Genomic DNA, 24,877 nt, shown 5'->3' with positions numbered 1-24,877 from the left:
CATTGCTCTGAAAGTGGATGCTTAATTATTTTCCCTTTATTCTGCTTTTCTGATACGAAGTGTATTTCAAGTTAACCAAACAGCTACGGCGTACGAGAAGGTCTGTTAACATCCATTAATATATGCAGAGGAAGTGACATGGTTAGAAAATGATCATTTTGGGGGTGCCTGGGGGGCTCAGTCGGTTGAGCGCCTGACTTCAGCTCAGGTCATGATCTCACAGTTCATGAATTCGAGCCCCGCGACGAGCTCTGTGATGACAGCTCAGAACCGGAAGCCTGCTTCCGATTCGGTGTCTCTCTCTCTCTCTGCCCCTCCCCCACCCACACTCTGTCTCTCTCTCTCTCTCAAAAATAAACATTAAAAAAAAATTAAAAAAAAGGAAAATGATCATTTCATAACTCCTAATAAAAAATTGGATCCAGGTGATAATCATCAGTGGTCTTAGCATCCCACAGGGAAGACAGACAGGAAACTCTATGATGACAAGCTAAGGCCATCACCACCTGAACCTATTGATCAATCAGCTACAAGTTCAACAACCAGACATGATATGCCTTCTCATTGAATGCTACAGGAAATAGTACCATCTGTGAAATAGTCCTGCCAAAAATGGAACTAAACCTGAGTTTAAGAAGGCTTTTCTCTGACTTCTGATCTATAAGAACTCGAGAGGAACAAATTAAACAACCCCATGCATACTACAGGACAACTTACCAGGTTTTTTTTTTTCCCCCACAAGTCAAAGGCATGCAACAAAGAAAAAGCTGATGATAAAAGTAGGGTTTTCAGTTTTTCAGAGAGTGGAAAGTTTGAGTTAAGGTGGAACAGATTATGCTTTTATTCAGGATCACTACAAGAAAATACAGTAGATACATTTTTTAAAGTCGAACATTTATTACTGAAAGTTCCTGTATTCTGTAAAGAGAACATAATCTAGAATTCAGGAACACAGTTTTGCTGGAATTACCCAGGCATGTAACTTGGTTGATTTTTTTTTTAAGTAAGCTCTACACTGAATGTGGGGCTTGAACTCAGTCAGGACCCTGAGATAAAGAGTCACGTGCTCTACCGACTGAGCCAGCCAGGCGCCCCAACTTGGTTGATATTCTTTATTTTTTTTTAAAGTCCATGCATTTAAAGTGTGCAGGTCAATGTTTTTTTTTAAAGTTTTATTTATTTTTTGAGAGAGAGAGAGCGAGCGAGAGAGAGAGTGCACAAGCAGGAGAGGGGCAGAGAGAGAGGAGGACAGAGGATCCAAAGTGGGCTCTATGCTGACAGTCTCAAGCTGATAGCAGCGAGCCCAATGGGGGGCTCAAACCCACAAACTGCAAGATCACAACCTGAGCTGAAGTCGGACGTTCAACCAACGGAGCCACCCAGGTGCCCCAGTTGATATTCTTTAAATAGATTATGATGGGGCGCCTGGGTGGCGCAGTCGGTTAAGCGTCCGACTTCAGCCAGGTCACGATCTCGAGGTCCGTGAGTTCGAGCCCCGCGTCGGGCTCTGGGTTGATGGCTCAGAGCCTGGAGCCTGTTTCCGATTCTGTGACTCCCTCTCTCTCTGCCCCTCCCCCGTTCATGCTCTGTCTCTCTCTGTCCCAAAAATAAATAAACGTTGAAAAAAAAAATTTTTTTTTAAATAGATTATGATGGGAGCGCGTGAGTGGCTCAGTCAGTTAAGCGTCTGACTTCAGCTCAGGTCACGATCTCATGGTCCGTGAGTTCGAGCCCCACATCGGGCTCTGGGCTGATGGCTCAGAGCCTGGAGCCTGCTTCTGATTCTGTGTCTCCCTCTCTCTCTGCCCCTCCCCCGTTCATGCTCTCTCTCTGTCTCAAAAATAAATAAAAAACGTTAAAAAAAATTTTTTTGGGGCGCCTGGGTGGCGCAGTCGGTTAAGCGTCCGACTTCAGCCAGGTCACGATCTCGCGGTCCGTGAGTTCGAGCCCCGCGTCGGGCTCTGGGCTGATGGCTCGGAGCCTGGAGCCTGTTTCCGATTCTGTGTCTCCCTCTCTCTCTGCCCCTCCCCCATTCATGCTCTGTCTCTCTCTGTCCCAAAAATAAATAAACGTTGAAAAAAAAAAAATTTAAAAAAAAAAAAATTTTTTTTAAATAGATTATGATGAACTTCCAGTAAGTGACCAAATAATTTGCCAACAAAGAAACACCAACCAAAAAGGTGGACGGGTGCAGCAGTTTTGATTAACGTGTGTGGATAATCCGAAATTAAAAAAGAAACCTACAATACTGCCAGTGTACTTTTTAAAAATTTTTATTTCAATTCAAGTTAACATACAGTGTAGTACTGGTTTCAGGAATAGAAACCAGTGATTCATCTCTTACATATGACACCCAGTGCTCATCCCAACAAGTGCCTCCTTAATGCCCATCCCCCATCTGGCTCATCCCCGCCCCCTCCCCTGACAACGCACTTTTTAAGCAGTCCTACTTGTCTAAGGATGGTGACTACAATTACTGTGATTATTTCAAACTGAACTAGGAGGTCAATAAAGATCACTGGTTACCTTTTTAAAAAAGTATTTTAGTGTGAACATGTTATCAAATAGTTGGCAGTAGCTTTAAATCTAAATAGTTGAGCTGTCATGAAAAACTGAGATTTTGAAGTAAGCAAAAAAGATGCCTGGATGTCCTATCTAACACCGTCTTCTACGTTATCTAACATGACCTTGGAATGAATCGCTATCATGTCTCAGATTACAGCAATGGCCTTCTAGGTGGTCTCTCTGCTTCCCCCTTAGAGCAACCACAGTGGTAAAAGTTACATTTTATTTTTTTAAAAAAAATTTTTTTCAACGTTTATTTATTTTTGGGACAGAGAGAGACAGAGCATGAACGGGGGAGGGGCAGAGAGAGAGGGAGACACAGAATCGGAAACAGGCTCCAGGCTCTGAGCCATCAGCCCAGAGCCTGACGCGGGGCTGGAACTCACGGACCGCGAGATCGTGACCTGGCTGAAGTCGGACGCTTAACCGACTGCGCCACCCAGGCGCCCCAAAAGTTACATTTTAAAGGGATTGTGACATTCCTCTGCTCTGAAACCCCCAGTAAAATATGATCTATATTTGTCTTATTTTTTTAAATTAATTAATTAATTAATTTCAAATGTTTATTTATCTTCGAGAGAGAGAGAGCAAGCAGAGAGAGGAGACACAGAATCTGAAGCAGGCTCCAGGCTCTGAGCTCGAACTCATAAACTGTGAGATCATGACCTGAGCTGATGTCGGAAGCTTAACCGACTGAGCCACCCAGGTGCCCATTTTTAATTTTTTTGAAGTTTATTTTTGAGACAGAGAGAGAGGCAGAGCATGAGGGGGGGAGGGGCAGACAGAGAAAGAGACACCGAATATGAAGCAGGCTTCAGGCTCTGAGTTGTCAGCACAGAGCCCAACGCAGGCCTCGAACCCATGAACTGTGAAATCAGATTGGGTTGAAAAGCAAGAACCAAGTATATGCTGTCTATAAAAACTCACTTTAGATCTACAGAATTCAATAAATTAAAAGAAAAGGGGTAAAGATATATGATGAGACACTAAAGAACCAAATGAAAGCTGGAGTAGCTATATTTCAGACAAAGTAGATGTCAGAACAAGGAAGAGTATCAGAGACAGAGGGACACTGCATAATAACAAGAAGACGTAACAATCTTAAATGTATATGCATCTAACAATAGAGTTTCAAAATTCATGAGGCAGAATGTGATAGGAACCGACAACAGAAATAGACAAATTCAGTTATTGTTGGAAACTTCAACATTCCCTCCTTCGGTAATTCACAGAACAAGTAGGCAGAAAATCAGGAAGGATATAGAGGAATTGAATAGCACCATCAACCAAACTGACTTAGTGGACATTTATAGAATATTCCACCAAACAAAAGCAGAGTATATATTCTTCTTGCATGCACACAGAATAGTCACCAAGACAGGCTATAAGAAAATAGAAATCATATAATGTGTGTTTTTGGGCCGTAATAGCTTTAATCTAGAAATAACAAACACATCTGGACAATGTCCAAATGTTTGGAAATTAAACGATATACGTCTAAATCAATGGATCAAGTAAAAAGTCTCAAGGGAAACTGAAAATAGTCTGAACTACAACAGGGGTCAACACACTTTTTCTGTAAAGGACCAGACAGGAAATATTTTAGGCTTTGTGGGCCATACTGTGTCCATCACAACTAATCAACTCTGCCATTATAGCACAAAGCAGCAAAACACAAAGAATTTAAAGTGTCCAATTAAACGTTTTTTTTTTTAAGTTTTATTTATTTATTTATTTATTTATTTATTTATTTATTGAGAGAGAGAGAGAGAGAGAGAGAGAGAGAACAAGCAGGGAAGGGGCAGAGAGAGAGAGAGAGAGAGAGAGAGAAAGAAAGAGAGGAGGACAAAGGATGTGAAGCGGGCTCCGCACTGACAGTCTCAGGCTGATTGCAGCGAGCTCACTGTTTGTGAGTTCAAGCCCTGCATCGGGCATCGCGCAAAGCCTGCTTGGTATTCTCTCTCCCCCATTCTCTCTCTGCCCCTTCCCTGCTCTCTCTCTCTCTCTCTCAAAATAAAGAAATAAACTTAAAAAAGACAGAGATTCTCAGATTTATAAAACACAGTGAGTATGCCGTGACTTACATAAAACTACATGTCAAAATTTGTAGGATGCAGTTAAAGCAGTGCTTAAAGGAAACTTTTTAACACTGAATACACAGTTGATCCTCATTATTCAGATTCCTTATGTGCACATTTGCTAACTTGGTAAAATTTATCTGTAACCCCCAAATGAATACTTGCGGTGTTCTCATGGTCATTCATAGACAAACACAGAGCAGCAAGAGCTTTGAGCTGCCTGACACCCACGTTCCCAGGTGAAGCTGAACAAAGCGATCCCCTGCCTTCTTGTTTCAGCTCTCACGCCGTAACCAAGTGTCCTTTTCAGTTTCAGTGCCATGTTTTCCACATTTTGTGTGTGTGTGTGTGTGGGGGGGGGGTGGTTAATAAGATTTTTAAAAGTTTTTTAAATTTATTTTTGAGAGAGAGAGAGAGAGAGCGTGCACGTGTGCATGTGAGCGGGGTACAGGCAGAGGGAGAGGGAGAGAGAGAATCCCAAGCAGGCTCCACACTGTCAGAGCAGATCCCAATGCGGGGCTCCATCCCAGGAACCATGAGATCATGACCTGAGCTGAAATCAAGAGTGGACACTTAACCGACTGAGCCACCCAGGTGCCCCACATTTTGTGGGCCTTGTTGGTGATCCTGCTGTTTAAAATGGCCCCCAGATGTAGTGCAAAAGTGCTGTCTAATGTCCCTAAGCTTAGGAAGGCTGTGATGTGCCTTTCAGAGAAAATACCTGTTGGATAAGCTTCATTTGATAAGAGTTATATAGTGCTGTTGGCTCAATGTGAATGAATCAATAACATATACTGAGTAAGATGTCTTTGGATAGAAACAAACTTATGACAAGATTATGTATGGGTTGACTGACAAAAATGTTGTGACCAGAGATTTATAGAAACTTAACCCCATATTTCTCCTAGGAGCAGTACTCACTACCTCAGTGCTCACAGTGACTCAACATAACTACTGTGAATAATGAGAATCAACTGTATTAGAAAAGAAGAAATTATCTACAATCAATAACCTAAGCTTAAACCTTAAGAAACTAGAGAAAGAGAAGCAAATCAAATATAAAACAAGTGAAGGAAGGAAATAATACTTAGTGGAGCAGAGAACAATAAAATTGAAAAGGGAAGAGCAATAGAAAAAAAAATCAGTGAAACAAAGAACTGCTTCTTCTCAAATTACTAATAGCAGGAATATAAGTGGGACACTACTGATCCCACAGATGTTAATAAGAACAAAGAAATACTATAAACAACTCTATGTCCATAAATTTGATAACTTAGATTTCTGAAATGAAACAGTTCCCTGAAGGACAAAAACTATCAAAATTCATTCAAAAAGAAAAATATAGCCCTAAGTACCCTGTAAGTAAACTAATAAGTAAATAATTTAATAAGTAAATTAAACTTTCTAAAAATCTTTCTCCCCAAATCTCCAGGCCCAGATGGTTCCACTGGTGAATTCTATCACACATTTAAAGAAGAAATGATACCGGGGCACCTGGGTGGCTCAGCCAGTTTAAGCATCCGACTCTTGGTTTCGGCTCAGGTCATGATCTCACGGTTCGTGAGTTCAAGCCCCACATCGGGCTCTACACTGACAGCATGGAGCCTGCCTGGGATTTTCTCTCTCCCTCTCTCTCTCTGCCCCTCCTCTGCTCTCTCTGTCTCTCAAAATAAATAAACTTAAAAAAGAAGAAGAAATTATACCAATTCTCCAAAGTTTATTCAAGATCATAGAAGAGAAAGAACACACCCCAACTCATTTTATGAGGCCAGCATTACCCTAATATCAAAGTCAGACAAAGATATTACAAGAAAACTACAGACCAATGTCCCTCATGAACAAAGATGCAAAAATCTTCAATAAAATATTAGCAAACTGAAACTAGCAATTTATTAAAGAGACAATCAATCTATCACGATCAAGGGAGTTCATCTCAAGAATACAAGGCTGGCTCAACATTCAAAATCAACAAAAGTCATTCACCAGATTAAATGACTAGATAATAAAAAAAATATTATCTCAATAAATACAGAAAAAAAAACCCATTCAACGAAATTCAACATCCGTGCCTGATAAAAATTCAACAAACTAGGGACAGAATGAAACTCCCTTAGCCTAATAAAAGGTATAGATGAGAATCCTACAACCAACATCATTCTTCATGGTGAGATTGAACACTTTGAGACCACTAACAGAACAAGAATGTCTTCTCCTCATTACTTTATACAACATGATAGTGGAAGTCTTCTTATCCGGCATAATAAGGTATAAATCAATAAACAAATCAATAGCATGTCAAAAGGACAGAGGAACCAACCTAAGAGAACTTTCAGTGGCTAACACTGGAATAATTTGATAGTACTGGATTATAACCCAAAGAATAAAGTACATATTCATGTTCCCTACTGATAGAAATAGATGATTGAATAAATAAATGGGGGAGAAGGGACAAATATTTCTTAGAGAAGAATTCCAAACAATGTAGGCAGATACCATCACCTCCAGGAGGTGTAGTTTATTTCTCCTCGCCTTGAGCGTAAGCTGGTCTTAGTGACTCAACTTCCAAAGAACAAAGTATGAAAAGGAAAAAGCAGGAACTTTGCAGTGTTTGGGAAACCCGGCAGAACCAAGGCTGAACTAAGGCCAGCCAATGCCCCAGTGATAAATCACGTTGATATCCTGTACCCCCTGATGTGATGCGATGAGAAGGGCACTTCACCTCTTCCCCCCAAACCTCAATCTAAGCAGAGGAAACATCAGTCACACCCAAATGGAGGCACATTCTATAAAACAACTTACCAGTACTGTCAAAATATTTCAAGGTCATGAAACACAAAGAAGACTAAAAGAAACCGCCACAGATTAGAGGAGACTAAGGAGACATGACAACTAAATGCAATGTGGGATCTTAGACTGGATTCTGGAACAGAAAAAGGACATGACTGGAAAAAAAATTGGTAAAATTTGAATAAAGACTACAGCTTAAGTTCATAGTATTTTACCAATGTAAATTACTTAGTTTTGATAAACGTACCACGGTTATGCTAACATTAGGGGATCTGGATAAAGGGCATATGGAAGCTCTCTGTACTACCTTTGCAATTTTTCTGTAAAACTAAATTATTCCAACATAAAAAGTTTATTAAAAACACAGCTGAGGGGCGCATGGCTGGCTCAGTCGGTAGAGCATTCAAGTATTTTTTTAAAAAAATTTTAAAATGTTTTTTAAATTTATTTTTGACAAAGAGAGAGACAGAGTGTGAGCAGGGGAGGGGCAGAGAGAGAGAGAGAGAGAGACGGAAACACAGAATCTGAAGCAGTCTCCAGGCTCTGAGCGGTCAGCACAGAGCCCGATGTGGGGCTCGAACTCGTGAACTGTGAGATCATGACCTGAGCCAAAGTCGGATGCTCAACCGACTGAGCCATCCAGGCGCCCCGAGCATTCAAGTATTGATCTTGGCGTTGTGAGATCAAGCCCCATGTCGGGCCTAGAGCTTACTTAAAAAAAAAAAAAAAGCTGAATGGGAGAACATATTTGTAAATCTTGTATCTGATAGGGGGTTAATATTCAAAGTATATAAAGAACTCATATAACTCAATAGGAAAAAAAAAAAACCAATCATTAAAAAATGGGCAGAGGATTTGAATAGACATTTTTCCAAAGAAGACATACAGATGGACAAGAACATGAAAAGGTGCTCCACACCTTTTCATTAGGGAAACAAAAAATCAAAACCATGATGAGATTTATCACCTCACACCTGTTAGAATGGCTATCATCAAAAAGAAACAACAGGGGCGCCTGGGTGGCTCAGTCGGTTAAGCGTCCTACTTCAGCTCAGGTCATGATCTCACAGTTTGTGGGTTCGAGCCCTGCGTTGGGCTCTGTGTTGACAGTGCAGAGCCTAGAGCCTGTTTCGGATTCTGTGTCTCCCTCTCTCTCTGCCCCACCCCTGTTCACACTCTCTGTCTCAAGAATAAACATTTAAAAAAAAAAAAACCCAAATGTGAGTGAGGATGTGGAACAAAGGGAACCCTTGGACATTCTTGGGAGGGATGTAAATTGGTGCATCCACTATGTAAAGGAGTATGGAGGTTCCTCAAAAAATTAAAACTAGAACTACCATGTGATTCAGCAATTCTACTTCTGGGTACCTGCCTGAAGAAAATGGAAACACTGACCTGAAAAGATACATGCACTCTCATGATCACTGCAGCATTATTTACAACCGCCAAGATATGGAAACAACCATTAATGTCCATGAATGAAGAAAGAAAATGTGGCATGTTTACACAGACACACATACACAGTGGAATATTACTCAACCATCAAAAAGGAAGCCTTGCCATTTGCAACAATACAGGTGGACGTTGAGAGCATAATGCCGCGTGAAATAAGTCAGAGAAAGACAAACTGCGTATGATCTCATTTATATGTGGAATCTGAAAAAAACAAAAACAAAAACAAAAAACCCTGAACTTATAGATACAGAGAACAGAGTGGTGGTTGCCAGAGAGATGTAGGGTGAGGGGAGGGCCAAATGGGTGAGGAGCTCAAAAGGTACAAACTTCCACTTATAAAACATGTAAGTCATGGGGATATAATGCCAAGCATGGTGACTATAGTTAATAATACTGTATTGCGTATCGGAAAGTTGCTAAGAGAGTAGACCATCAAAGTCCTCATCATGAGAAAGAAAATTTGGAACTGCATACGGTGACAGACATTAACTAGACTTATTGTGATGATACTTTCACAATATACACAAATACTGAATCATTGTTGTACATCTGAAACTAATGCGTTATATGTGAACTATACTTCAAAAACACAGCTAGAAGTTTCTCAGTTCAGACTAGGAGCCAAAGTCCCTACAATGGCCTAGAAGGCCCTCTATCATCGGACTCTTTTACTACTTCTCAGACTTCATCTTGCGTTTATTGAATAAATGAATGAATGAATGACCCTCTCAAACAAAGGAACCCAAGTCTGACTAATCATTAGAGTCATCGGGGAAACTTTTTACAATGCAGATTCTAAGAGTATGTCTCAGAAATTTTCGAATCAGTCTTTCTTATGTTTTTAAAAGCACCCTAGATGGTTCTGAGGATTCGGCAGGTTTAGATTTTCAAGATGGAAAACACAATGAATTTTCTCAATTAGCAGTCAAAAAGCTTTATTGATTGAAAGTAAATAATTTGTGGGGCACCTGGCTGGCTCAATCGGTTAGGCATCCGACTCTTGATTTCGGCTCAGGGCATGATCTCAGGTTCATGAATTCGAGACCAGTGTTGGACTCTGCGCTGACAGTGCAGAGCCTGCTTGGGATTCTCTCTCTCCCTGCCCTTCCTCTGCTTGCTTGCTTGCTCACTGTCTCTCTCAAAATAAATAAACATTAAAAAAAAAAAAAAAAGAAAGTGAGTAACTGCTTTAACTGGAGAGGAAGATTTAGAGACTCTGAGGTGCAAGGTATTTGAAATAAAAGTGAATTTTCTGGAAAAAAAAAAAAGTTTGCCCTTGGCTCAGAAGAGTGGTTTGCAACTGGGAGAGATTTTACCCCCCAAGGGGCATTTGGCGATATCTAGAAACATTTTTGGTTGCCACAACTGGGGGTGTGTGCTCCTGGGATCTGGGGGGTAGAGGCCACGGGGGGCTGTTAAACACCGTATAATGCACAGGACAGCCCCCCACCCAGTTATCCGTCCTAAAATGTCAGTAATGCTGAGGTTGAGAAACCCTCCTTAGGATGATTGATGGTCACTTTTAGATAAGGACCCAATCCACCCAAGTCCTGCTGGAATATTTCCACTGACAAGCCTGCTCCCTGTTCCATATCAGTCAATGCAATATTGGGCAGCCAAAAATTTTTCCCCAGTATTTTATTTTGAAAAATTCCAAACAATATAGAAAAGTTGGAAGAATAATATAAAACATCCATTTGCTCTTCAAATGTTAACACCCATCAAATTAACATTTGGCCCCATTTGCTTTCTCACACGCTACACCCATGCTGTTTTTGTTTTGCAGCCATTTGAAGAGTGGACATGATGACAGGACGTCATGACACTTCAGCACGAATCTCCCACATGACCACAATATCATTACCATACTTAAGAATACTAACAGTAATTCCATAATATTATCTCCAAACTTCCTGAGGCTTCCCCAAGATGTCTTTTATAGCTTTATAGTTCACCCCATCCCAATCCAAGTTCCAATTAAGTTTTATTCACTGTATTTAGTTGTTATGTTTCTTTTAATCCACAATGGTCCCCCATCATTTTTGTTTCCCAGAACATTATCTGAAGAGTGCTCACCAGTCGTCCTGTAGAATGTCTTTTTAAGATTTGAATCATTATTTTCTCATAGTGTCATTTAACATGTCCCTAGATTTCCGTTCTTTCAGATAAACTAGCAATTAAGTCTTGATTGGATTCAAGTTATTTTTGGGATGAGCTCATCACAGGTGATGCTGTGAATTTCTTATTGCATCGCATCAGAAGAAACACAATGTCAGGCTGTCCTGCCCTCCGTGATGCTAAGTTTGATGGGAGTGATTACCAAATCTCTGCTGTAATAATACATTTCCCTTTTGAATGAGAATGTATAAATATCCTATTTATTAGCAACTTTTACCCCAACAGTTTTAGCACCCACTGATAACCTTTATCTGAATTAATTATTACCTTGGGGATTGGATGATGGTGATTTCCAAAGTTTATCACTCCTTCTACATTTATTAGTTCATAGTATTCTGTAAAGTGGAGAAGAGGTTTCCTTTTATTTCCTCCTCCCTTTTTCGTCATCACTATGGATACATGGATTTCTTTTTTTTTAAATGTTTATTTATTATTGAGCGATGGAGAGATAGAGCATGAGCAGGGGAGGGGCAGAGAGAGGAGGAGACACAGAATCCGAAGCAGGCTCCAGGCTCCGAGCTGTCCGCACAGAGCCCGATGTGGGCTCGAACTCACAAACTGCGAGATCATGACCTGAGCCAAAGTTGGATGCTCAACCGACTGAGCCACCCAGGCGCCCCAGGATACATGGATTTCTGTTGTTAAATCAATTCCGTTCATTATCCTTTGTGATGCCCAAATTATACCAAGTTTGGCCAGTGGAAAGGGATTTAAGTTGGCTCCCGTGACCTGGCATGACCTCGTTAGACTGTGAGTACTTCCTATGGGTATCTCTGGTTTTAAAAGTTATTTATATGATGTTTATTGCTGAAATTCCTGTAACATCTGCCCATTGGTTTTAGTTCTTTTGTTTAGTCCTTTTATTTCTTCCATGTGGAATGTTGTGTTACTTAAGCACAAATATTACCCTCGGGGTTGGAGCATTTCTATTAAGTCACTCCACTAACATTTCATGAGCACATAAATCGTTAATGTAGACCTGCCCATATACTCACTTCATCCCTAATCTCACACTTTAGGATGTCCATTACAATCATTATTGGCTCAATTTCTTTTTTTTAATGTTTATTTATTTTTGACAGAGAAAGAGTGAACATGAGCAGGGGAGGGGCAGAGAGAGAAGGAGACGGGATCCGAAGCAGGCTCTGCACTGACAGCAGCGGGCCTGATGTGGGGCTCAAGCTCACGAACCATGAGATCATGACCTAAGCTGAAGTCAGATGCTCAACTGACTGAGCCACCCAGGTGCCCCTGCTGATTCAATTTCTGAAACCTGCTGAGAGTTTAAAGGCTTGTTTTCAAGGTTCCATCAGAATGCTCCCATGTCAAAACAGTTGCATCAAAGGAACTAGGACATCTGTACTCTGAAAGCTATAAAACACCGATGAAAGAAACCGAAGATGAAACAAAGAAATGGAAAAATATGCCATGCTCATGAATTGGAATAACCAATATAATATTGTTAAAATGTCCACACTACTCAAAGAAATCTACAGATTTAATGCAATCCCTATTAAATACTAACAACATTTTTCACGGAAACTAGATTAATCTTAAAATGTGTATGAAACCACAAAAGACCCTGAATGGCCAAAGCAATCCTGAAAAAGAAGAAGAGGGGCACCTAGCTGGTTCAGTCAGAGGAGCATGCGACTCTTGATCTTGGGGTCATGAGTTCAAGCCCCACGTGGGGTGTAGAGATGACTTAAATAAATAAAACTTAGAAAAAAAGAAAAAGGTGAATACAGCTGGAGGTATCTCAATCTCAGATTTCAACATATACTACAAAGCTATAGATAATCAAAACAGTATGGTACTGGCACAAAAATAGACACACAGGTCAATGGAATAGAATAGAGTCCAGAAATAAACCCATGCTTATATAGTCAATTAATCTATGACAAAGAAAGCAAGAATATACAATGGGGAAAAGACAGTCTCTTCAACAAATAGTGTTGGGAAAAGCGGACAGCTACATGCAAAAGAATGAAACTGGACCACTTTCTTTTTTTTTTAATTTTTTTGAAAAAAATTTTTTTTTCAACGTTTATTTATTTTTGGGACAGAGAGAGACAGAGCATGAACGGGGGAGGGGCAGAGAGAGAGGGAGACACAGAATCGGAAACAGGCTCCAGGCTCTGAGCCATCAGCCCAGAGCCTGACGCGGGGCTCGAACTCACGGACCTTGAGATCGTGACCTGGCTGAAGTCGGACGCTTAACCGACTGCGCCACCCAGGCGCCCCTTTGAAATGTTTTTATTTATTTTTGAAGGAGAGAGAGAGACAGAGCATGAGCAGGGGAGAAGCAGAGAGAGAGAGAGAGGGAGACACAGAATTCGAAGCAGGCTCCAGGCTCTAAGCTGTCAGCACAGAACCAGATGCGGGGCTCGAACTCACAAACTGTGAGATCATGACCTGAGCCGAAGTTGGATGCTTAACCGACTGAGCCACCCAGGCGCCCCAGAAACTGGACCACTTTCTTACACCATACACAAAAATAAACTCAAAGTGGATTAAAGACCTAAATGTGAGACCTGAAACCATAAAACTAGTAGAAGACATAGGCAGTCATTTCTTTGACATCAGCCATAGAAACATTTTTCTAGGTATGTTTCCTCAGGCAAGAAAAACAAAAGCAACAAAATAAAAAGGCAGCCTACTGAATGAGAGGAGATATTTGCAGATGAATATCTGATAAGGGACTAATATCCAAAATATATAAAGTAGGAACTTTAGGATGCAACTCAACAGCAAAAAGTGAAATAACCCAATTAAAAATGGACAGAGGACCTGAACAGACATTTTTCCAAAGAGGACATACAGATGACCAACAGACACATGAAAAGATGCTCAATATCACTGATCATCAGGAAAATGCAAATTAAAACCACAATGAGATATCACCTTACACCTGTCAGAATGGCTAAAATCGAAAGCACAAGAAATAACAAGCATTGGTGAGGATGTGGGGAAAAAGGAACCTTCAGGCACTGTTGGTGGAAAGCAAACTGGTATAGCCACTGTGGAAGACCATCTGGAGGTTCCTCAAAAAGTTAAAAACAGAACTTCCCTATGATCCAGTAACTGCGCTTCTGCGTGTTTACCCAAAAAACACAAAAACCCTATAATTCATACATACACCTCTATGTATACATTATTTATAATAGCCAAATTATGGAAGCGGCCCAAGTGTCCATCAATAGATGCATGAATAAAGGAGATGTGGGGTGTGTGTGTGTGTGTGTGTGTGTATGCATACATACGCACATATAACATGGAATACTACTCAACCATAAAAAGAATGAAATCTTGCCATTTGCAACATGGATGGAGCTAGAGGGTATAATACTAAGTGAAATAAGTCAGCCAGAGAAAGATAACTACTGAGTCATACCCAGCATTAGCTATTAAAATTCTCCCAACAATCCTCCAACATTTTCATATAGGTTTCACGGTTATTATAATTTATACATAAAAAGCATGTAAATGCAAACATGCCATCTTTTTAGGGTATATTCCATCAGCACGGCATATTACTACACATATTGGCTCCAGCCAGTCAAGAAAAGCCTGATGAATTCTTGAGCAAACCATGTCCCTGCTCTGACGGACAAACAGAACTCTGTCCTTTAGAATCGGTATACCTTCAAATACATGTAGGCAGATATAACCCTTCAGGAGGGCACACAAATTCCAGTTCCTCTGTTTGCAGACATGTTTTCAGTACCTGAAATTTATTGGTGGCATTTGTCCACTGGGGAAAACAATCCTAATTATGCATGGAAAGTTAATCATATTAAATACATAAAATAGTATACCATTTTGTTTCTATTTCTTATTTCCTTTCCAGTAGGGTCAAAGCACACTAGAGCAGAAAGAATCCTTATAAAGTGCTTTGTAACTCTGTACAGGGAGAACAAAACAGTCACTCACTGTAGTACAATACAATAAGAATTAGAAATAACAAAATATATAATAATGAAATGTGACATTCAAGTACTAACATGACAGAATAGGGGGAAAAGACCTACTGCCTAATTTCTAGTTAGTTACACAGGGATTTTTGAATGATGTGAAATTCTGACTTTTTTTTTTAATGTTTATGTTTGAGAGAGAGACACACACACAGTGAGAGCAGGGGAGGGGCAGAGAGAGAGAGTGAGGGGGAGACACAGAATCCGAAGCAGGCTCCAGGTTCTGAGCTGTCAGCACAGAGCCCAACGTGGGGCTTGAACCGAAGGACTACGAGATCATGGCCTGAGCCAAAGTTGGACGCTTAACCGACTGGGTCACCCAGGCGCCCCCAAATTTTTGCCAGTTGTGAATAGTAACAGGAAAAAAAACATAAACAAGAAAAAGAAGGCAATGTAAGAGAAATGCTAAGGGCAAGAGTAGTTCTAATCATGCATCAGGAGGATAACCACACAAGTACACCAATCATCCAGAAGGTACCTTTACTCAGCAGAGGAAGGAAGTCAGGTGCTTTCTCCCCAAAAACTCTCTGAGCATCTTCAGCTTTCATTGACACTTCCTTGGTTTGAACTAGGAAGAATCCTTTACCAACCATCTGTGGAAAATAAAGTTTCGTTTGGATTTTAAAATGAACTTCTGAGATTAAAACAGTATTTTCCTATTCTAGCATTTTTCGACATAAAACCGTGACACAGCATGCTGATGTTTGTTTGAATCAGCACTCTGATTCAGGGTGTTTGCTCTAACAAGTTTTCACATACGCAAGATTTTTCCAGATGGGTGTTTCTGGTTAAGAATTAGTGTGTGGTGCGTAAGGAGTTTGGTGACACATGCAAACGTCCAGTGAGAATGGTTAAGTAAGTAAACTAGGGTGCATTCATCACATGATGAAATAGCAGAGTTCATGAAATATAACATACGACAAAAGGGGGAAGAGCTTAAGTAATAATTTTGACAAGCATGATACAGATGTATACAGTATAGCACAATAATAATAGACTACATTTATGGAGCACTTACTGTGTGCCAGGCAATTTTATGCACTTTATATATGTGTAACACATTTAATCCTCTCGTGTGGTAGGTGCTATTATTACCCTCATTCTACAGGTGAGGAAACTAAGGCACAGAGTGGCCAAGAAATTTACCCAAGGTCACACAGCTATAAAGAGAACTGTGATTCGAACCCTGTTAATCTGCTTATAGACTAAATAAATTAAAGATTATTCCTAAAAAGACTATTCAAGATAGAGTATATTATGGATGGTTTTTAAGTTTATTTCTACTCTTCTTCATTGCTACAATACTGTACAATGAGTACACGTTGATTTTTTTTAACGTTTATTCATTTTTGAGAGACAGAGCGTGAGCAAGGAAGGAGAGGGAGGGAGACACAGGATCTGAAGCCACAAGTACACGTTGATTTTTAAAATAACTATTAAAGTAGTTTTTAAAAATTGCACAGAATTCAACCACTTAGTTTTTTTAGCAAAGTCTCTTAGATTTTTAAGTATAAAAGTAGCATGCATGGGGGTGCCTGGGTGGCTCAGTCGGTTAAGCATCCAACTTCAGCTCAGGTCATGATCTTGCGGTTCATGGGTTTGAGCCCCGCGTCCGGCTCTGTGCTGACCGCTCGGAACCTGGAGCCTGCTTCAGGTTCTGTGTCTCCCTCTGTCTCTGCCCCTCCCCCCCCTCTCAAAAATAAACATTAAAAAAATTTTTAAGTAACATGTATGCTCAATACAGAACACTTGAAAAATAAAAAATAGAAACAAATATGAACCAAGGTGCTATCACTCAAAGATGCCCCTGCCATATAGGTATACTTCCTTTTATCCTCCCAGTGTTCATTTTCCCCCCATTACAGAAATAACACCTGTTCATTGCAAAACCCATATAACTGCAAAAAAGAGAAGAAAGTCCTGCTCTGAATCCACTTCCTAAGAATAACCACAACTGCTAACATTTTAGTATATATAACTTCCCGGACTGAGATCTCTAAAAAAATAATAATAATAATTTAGATACTTATATGATATTCTACAAATCTTCCCTTACTTGACTGTGAATACTTCCCAGCTTTTCCACTATAAAGTCAGTTTTAATGGCTCATCATATTTCACCCTATGGCTACGTTATTCCATACTATTCCATCAAATTGGATTCAAACTCAAATCCTTTTGGAGAGCCTTCAATGTTGCCTCAGAAAAAAAAAAAACATACATAAAAAAAGTAGCAGAAAAGTGCATGGGCATCACTGCCAGGTGATGACTGCAAAGTTACTTAAAATAGCAGGAATAATCCTACCTCTGTTTCTAATTTTCTAGAGAGCTCACTACCTCTACCTCTCATTTCATACTCAGACACATAAACTGACAAAAGATGATTAACTCAAAATACTGTTACCTAAAAACAAATAAGGGATTATGAAACTTGATCTATTTCGATATCTCACTGCAGATATCCAGAGACTCCTTTTTCATGGAAACTCTTCTTTTTTTTTTAAATTTTTTTTTCAATGTTTTTATTTATTTTTGGGACAGAGAGAGACAGAGCATGAACGGGGGAGGGGCAGAGAGAGAGGGAGACACAGAATCGGAAACAGGCTCCAGGCTCCGAGCCATCAGCCCAGAGCCTGACGCGGGGCTCGAACTCACGGACCGCGAGATCGTGACCTGGCTGAAGTCGGACGCTTAACCGACTGCGCCACCCAGGCGCCCCGAAACTCTTCTACTCTTAAAGACTTGAAAATAGTGCTTAACTACCCAACTTTAAATTATGCAATACGTTACTTCCGAACATTTCAGACCACTTTTACATTAGTTTGTCCTGTGCGTATCTGTGATGTAGCCAAGAGGAAGCAAGAAATCTGACTTTTTAGGTGAGAAAATTGAGGCCCAGTAACTTCTCTTGATTCACTCTGGAATGTGTTTTCTGCTTTATCCAGCTTCTCTGGACTTCCCAGATTAAAAAAAACTCTTAGGATACATTCAATTTATAAAAATAATGTGAAGCGAAATTCTGTGCTGGTCCTAGGGTTGAACATAACCAACCAGAGTCAGCAATCACAGTTCCAGTTGAGGCTGTCTTAAGGTATTTAGGTTATGGTATGAGAAAGACTCAAGGGTTGTTTGCTTGTTTTTTCCATCTCAGAATTAAGTAGCTCCTACACATATTTTCCTGGGAACTCGAGCTTCATTGAAAAAAAAAAAAATGTAATCTCTCAGAGGGCCTGGGTGGCTCAGTCGGTTGAGCGACCGACTTCGGTTCAGGTCATGATCTCACAGTTCTCAGGTTCGAGCCCCACGTCAGGCTCTGGGCTGGCAGCTTGGAGCCTGGAGTCTGCTTCAGATTCTGTGTCTCCCTCTCCCTTTCCCTCTCTCTGCCCCTCCCCTGCTCATGTTCTGTCTCTCTCCTGCTCTCTCAAAAATAAACACTGAAAAGAATTTTTTTTTAAAAAAAGGGGGTGCCTGGGTGGTTCGGTCGGTTGGGTGGCCGGCTTCGGCTCAGGTCATGATCTTGCGGTCTGTGAGTTCGAGCCCCGTGTCGGGCTCTGTGCTGACGGCTCAGAGCCTGGAGCCTGCTTCTGATTCTGTGTCTCCCTCTCTCTCTGACCCTTCCCTGCTTGCTCTCTCTGTCTGTCTCTGTCTCTCCCCAAAATAATAAACATTAAAAAATTAAAATAAATAAATAAATAAAATAAATATGTAATCTCTCTCTTAACATGTAAATTGGTGATCTTTTAGCATGTTTTGATACCCTCTTCACATGTACTCGGTGTCTTCTTCGTTTTGTTCTTTTTAGTCCCTAATTCTGTGCTTTCAGAATTAGAGAGGGTAAGTCCAACCCGAAAGTCCCAGGGATTTTCCTTCTAGGCTGAAGGGTGGTATCTGCCTTGACTCCCCGTACTTCCCTCACATTCCTGCTCCACCAGGCACCTGTCAACTCTCCTCTACTGCTGAGGCAGCAGAGTAGCATCGGACTTAAGGGCTGAGACTGTGGTCTACAAAGCCAGGCTGCCTGGATTTAAATCATGGCTCTGCTGTTTCCTGGCTGAGGGGCCTTTTGCCAGGTACTTACCCTCTCTGTGGCTCATTTTCCTTATCTGCAAAAAGGGAAATAAACGGCACCTATTTCATAGATTACTCTAAGTCAAGTGAGTGACTTCATTTAAACCCCTTATAACGATGCCTGGCATATGGTGAACACTACCTAAGTGTTAGCCATTATTATTGCTGTTGTTGCGTTTTTGTTTCAAACTCTTCTGTAATCCAGAAGGACATCTAAAGAACATCATTCTTCCCGGTCGTGTTGTTTTCAAGTGCACACGACACTGTCATTTCACACATCAGATACCGCAAGTGAAAAGGTAAAGAACATATGATGACTCATGAGGAAAGACGGTGTTTGTTCTGATGGCTTTTTAAAAAATGAGTGTGCTATCCACTCCTTGTTACCCACCAAAAAGGAGTTTAACCTGAATAATGATATCTTCTGCAAACTGTATGTAGATTTAAAAAAAAAAAAATCACCATACAGGATAAAGCAAATACTGACTTCTCAGATGTTGGATTAACATATGTGACTAGAGAGCTCGAAGGCCAGAAGTACTTTTCTATATCTTACCAGATTCACAGCATGTTTTTATCAGATTGGCATGAACAAAAAAGAAAATACCACAGTCTTAAATGTGCACTTTGGCTTCTGTTGTTTTGAAAACTAGATTTCAGATATGCTTTATGGATTTCAGACACGGGTTTTCTACACTGTAGGGTGTGTAGCCACAGAGAGGAGGTCATCTTTGGTGGGGCTTTTTTCCCTTATAATCTTCCTTTCGACAGAACTGTTACAATTTCTAGAAAATCCATGGGGTGCCCGGGTAGCTCAGTCAGTTGAGCATCCGACTTCGGCTCACGTCATGATCTCACGGTTCGTGGGTTCGAGCCCCACATCGGGCTCACTGCTGTCAGCCTGTCAGTGCAGACCCCGCTTCGGATTCCCTGTCCCCCTCTCTCTGCCCCTCCCCCGCTTGCACTCTCCCAAAAATAAATAAATATTTTTAAAAATCCAACCAAAAAGAGACTTGGTAAGTTTTCCATTCGCTGCTTCATTTCTGGAAGTCTGATTTTTAAATTCAAAGACTCCTTCTGAAGGATACCTGATTACTGGATAATTAATACAGCCTTCTGCTGTCTCCCCACTGGAGCACCCGCCAACACAGGAACTGCTGCTTCCTGGAGCCCCTCATCTCTCCGTCCCCAGGTATTCTGCAAGTGGGAGCCGCTCCCGATAGAACTCCTCTCTAGTCCCAAATTCACCAAGTCCCTGATCCTGAGCCCACAAGCTGCTATCCCAGCCCCCAGCCTCGTTCTGACACACCAGCTGCCCCTTCACATAGCAACAGGGAAAAGGCGAGTGGTGTGGGGCTCGTTCCCACAGTCACGTCAGGGGCCAAAAGCTGTACTCTGAAATGTCTTTCCTACCTTCCCTAGCCAAACTCCTAATAAATGAGGCCAGGCTTTACTCTGCAGTACTACCTTTGTAAGCTTCCACGGCAATCATTTATTATAAAGAATGGAAGTTCTCTGGGGGCAGAGAATTTCGCCTATGTATCTCCATCTCCGGCACATGCCATATTTCATCAGCTTTAAGTTGCCGTCGATTGCAAGATGCATTTCAGATAAGCAAAAACGTGGAAAACAAATGTGCATCCTATAATCAATGAAATACGGTAACAGAGTAACTCTTCACACAGTAAGTGCTTAATAAATGCTTACTGAATTGGACTGTATTTTTAAAAGTTTCTTTGGGAAAGTATTTTGAGGCCCAGAGGACTATAACTTAAGAGCTGTCTGTATTTCTCTTTTTTTTAAACATTTTATCTATTTTTCAGGGCAAGTAAGTGGAGGCAGGGCAGAGAGAGGGAGAGAGAGGATCCGAAGCGGGCTCTGCGCTGACAGCAGCGAGCCCGATGCGGGGCTCCAACTCCCGAAGTTCGAGTTCCTGAGCCGAAGTCGGACACCCAACTGACTGAGCCACTCAGGTGCCCCAAGGACTGCCTGTATTTCTACCAGCCAATTTGAAAAGAAAGTTCTCCAGAAAGTGGTGTGCTTCTACCTAGGTGTGTGTCTGTTTCTCTGGTCTCACTCCTTACCTCATCAATTAGTTTTCTGGCATTTGCGATTGTATAATCGCCAGCAAATAATACCACCAAGCAGGATTCATCACTGCTCTTCGGCCTCTGACCTCGAGACACTGGAACGATACTTTTGTTGGCTTCTGTGGAAATGCGGACAGCTTTGAGCTCTTCGGTGGCAGGGAGAGGAACGTGGTCTTGAACCACGGCACCTTCTGGAAGAAGGCTCCAGTTGAGTTCTCCTGACACAGGCGTGAAGTCATGAATGTTGCTCCAGGTGTTGTTGAAGATACTTAGCCCTGCATCTTTGAACTGGAACGCTAGCTCAGGGTAGTACCACTGGAAACAGCCAAACCTGATGTTTGTGGACGACTCAATGATGGGCTGAGTGGCACAGCACAGAAAGACTTCCAGCTTCCTACAGTCCCTCACACGGAACTGCTGGCAGGCTAACGTGCATTTGCAATCTCTGCAATTCCGGAAAAACACGCTGCCTTTCACAGGTCCCAGGAAAATCACGCAGTTAGCACAGTCATCGATAGTGATTGTAGCCGAGTGATCAAAAATATAGATGTTACAGTTCTCACAGTCTTGAATGAGGAACTGTTGTCCTGCCACTTGGCCAGGCAAGCGACCTACTGTTTCATCCTTCAGTCCGCTGAACATGTAGTCTTTTGGATCAACCTGCAGGGACAAAACACGGCCTTGAGTATTATCAACAGCATCAGACAAATAATAGTCCGATAGACTATAGTCCGATAGTCAAGTGTCTACTGGATCCCAGGCACAATTCTTTTTTTTTTTTTAAATTTTTTTTTCAACGTTTATTTATTTTTTGGGGAACAGAGAGAGACAGAGCATGAACAGGGGAGGGGCAGAGAGAGAGGGAGACACAGAATCGGAAACAGGCTCCAGGCTCTGAGCCATCAGCCCAGAGCCCGACGCGGGGCTCGAACTCACGGACCGCGAGATCGTGACCTGGCTGAAGTCGGACGCTTAACCGACTGCGCCCCCCAGGCGCCCCCCAGGCACAATTCTTAAGTGCTAAAATCTTAAGTTCCTACTCTCCTCGACTTTGCAACATAGTAAGAAAATGAAGAGCGCAAATTATTTTTTTCAATAAATAAAAGGAATGGGGGGGGCAGAAGGGAGAGGAGACCGTGATAAAGGAAGATTCAAGGACACATCAGCCAACCAATGTGGGGACACTGTTTGGATCCTGTTTCAACATACTAACTGTAACAATACCTTTTGGAAACGATTGGGGAAATCCTCCTACACACAGCACTTTGGATGTTATTAAGGGATATTTCAGCTCTGACCCTTTTTCTGTTTCTGATGCTTCACTTTTTTGGTTTTTATTTTTTTAATTCAAGTATAGTTAACACATAGCATCATATTAGTTTCAGGTGTACAATATGATTCAACAATTCTATACATTATATCAGGATAAATGTGCTCTTCATCCCCTTTATCTATTTCACCCATCACGCCCCCCCCACCTCCCCTCTGGCAGCTTCCAGTTTGTTCTCCATATTTAAGAGGCTGGGTTTTTGTTGGTCTCTTTTTTTTTTCTTTATTCATTTGTTTTTGCTTCTCAAATTCCACAAGTGGAAATTTGAAACAGCTTCTGCTTCTCTAAAAACTTCTGAAATTGGAGATAGGCCCAGATTGAAATATATTTCTCTATCCTTCAATAAACTGATGGATGGGTCTTAGTTTCTAAACCCCAACTTATTTCTGCAATACGCTACAGAAACTGGAAGAAGGCACAAGAATCACTCTATGTCATAACGTGCACCTGTAAATGTGATTCAAACATATCTTGAGCTTTTCCTACAGTGTAATTCTTCAAATGCCACCATCCCCATCTTTTACATATTCTAAACTAAAGCTCACATCACGTTTTAAACAGTATGCCTGGAATCCGTCACATTACATATTTTAAAGTTCTAACTGACCGCTCAAAATAGAGTCACAAAAAGGTCACTTTGATTTTTTCAAATTGCTTTTGAGTCTACTTGCACCATTTTACCTCTTTGCAAATATTAGATTTCACGCCAAAACTGTTCATGTGCCAGAAATAGACTCCCTTACAGTAGGCAAAAATTGGATTATTCACAAAGGTTAACTTAATCATCTTGATTGTTACCAAACTAGCTTAAAGTGATTTATTCGGTATTGCATAATAAATGCACTTTTTCAGTTTTACATCACGTGCTAGAAGGAGTACTCGTCTGTAGCATGAAACAATAAAAGAGGCCCTTTGTTTCCCAGTCTTAATTCTGTCACCTATAAGCGACATGATTTGGAAAAGGTGCTTGAACTTTCCACATCTTCAGTCATTCAGCCAACATCTGACCAACACCCAAAATGAGCTAGATATTCTTTTAGGCACTAACATGAGTATGATGTTTAGTTACTTCCCATAAAAAAAAAAAAAGTAAACACTCACCTAAACAGATGATTTAAAAACAACTTGGCTGTGCAATGCACGATGCCTAGAATATTCTGGAAACATAGAGGAGGGACTCCAGGGGTGGGGGATGCAGGGGTGGGTGTAAGACTTCACATACGAAGTCAGAGTACACGAGCTGGAGTTCACCCCCACAAAAGGGGTGGGAGTAAAGGACCCTCCCTTCCCACACCAGGCAAAAGTGAAAGAATGAACAAAATAAAACTCATCAGAGAACGTGAGGAAAACCGAAAGCGGTTTGGTGTTTAGCTGTGATACTAGAAGGCTAGCAGATGAAGCTAGAGAGGTAGGCAGGGGCCATGTTATAAAGCCTGGAAGTCATCCGTGGGCAACAGGGTGCCACAGGAGGATTTACGTAAGGAAAAGGTACATTTCGGAAAGATGACTCTGATCGGAATAAGGAGGCGGAGCACGGATCTGAAGATTGTTGCAGTCATCCAGAAAGTTCTGGAAGCAGAGTGGTGGTTGGGAGGGAAGAGGAAGACGGGACACGTTTGAGAACTACTGAGGAAGTAGAATCGACCGACTTGATAATTCAATGGCTGTAGGAGGGAAGGCAGAGGGACGGGTCCAAAATGATGCCTAGTTCTCTAGTCGGTGATTTTCGACTTTTCCGACTATAATCCACATTAGTAGATTCTTCAGCACAGCCCAGCACACATACTTGTGAGTATTTGTGCATGTACACATACCGAGGAAGTAAAAGCTTCACAAATAATATTTACCCTAATTTTGTGGTAAACCCCGAATATTTTCTATTATCCCACCTCTAGGTTTGAAAAAACACTGCTCTGGTTTATGTGTTTGGATGTTGGTAGTGCCATACACACACACAAAAAACAAACAAACAAACAAAAAACAGAGAGAGAGAGAGAGAAAGAAAAGAAAAAATATAGAGGCAACACAGGTTTAATGTGGAAAGAAGTGTTCAAGCAGTTCTATTTCTAGGACGTTACAGGTGATGCACGTATATCAAGGTGCAATACTCCAGTTTGGTCTCTACCAAGAAACTCAACTAGCATAGCTTCTGGCTCCCCTATTGCCCAAGATCAACCCCAAAGGGACTGAGTAAGGAAAACACCAAGAAAAAGGGAAACTATGAGAAATCCCTGTGGTACAGTGTCGGAGGATAAAATAGAAAAGGAACCTCTAGGGTTTCTGCTCTTGCTTCTTCCTCCCCTAAATCTTGAGACAACAGTATTTCTCCCACACTTGCTGGGACTCAGATCT

General features: G+C 41.2%; 1 protein-coding gene across 2 annotated transcripts in view; it reads right to left on the bottom strand.

Moving 5' to 3' along the window:
* The window catches only part of RP2 (RP2 activator of ARL3 GTPase), a 64,689-nt gene that overhangs the window by 6,088 nt on the left and 33,724 nt on the right, over nucleotides 1-24,877 (bottom strand). For both annotated transcript variants that reach the window (XM_047844687.1, XM_047844686.1), the window contains 2 exons: nucleotides 21,190-21,855; nucleotides 15,516-15,630 (listed from right to left, as the gene is read on the bottom strand). In XM_047844687.1, coding sequence (XP_047700643.1) covers nucleotides 15,516-15,630; nucleotides 21,190-21,855 — 781 coding nt within the window. The remainder of the gene's footprint in view (nucleotides 1-15,515; nucleotides 15,631-21,189; nucleotides 21,856-24,877) is intronic.

This window comes from Prionailurus viverrinus, chromosome X (assembly GCF_022837055.1).
Source record: "Prionailurus viverrinus isolate Anna chromosome X, UM_Priviv_1.0, whole genome shotgun sequence".
Taxonomy (NCBI): domain Eukaryota; kingdom Metazoa; phylum Chordata; class Mammalia; order Carnivora; family Felidae; genus Prionailurus; species Prionailurus viverrinus.
The sequence above is the reverse complement of the archived record's forward strand: the minus strand, read 5'-3'. Positions and strand labels throughout refer to the sequence as shown.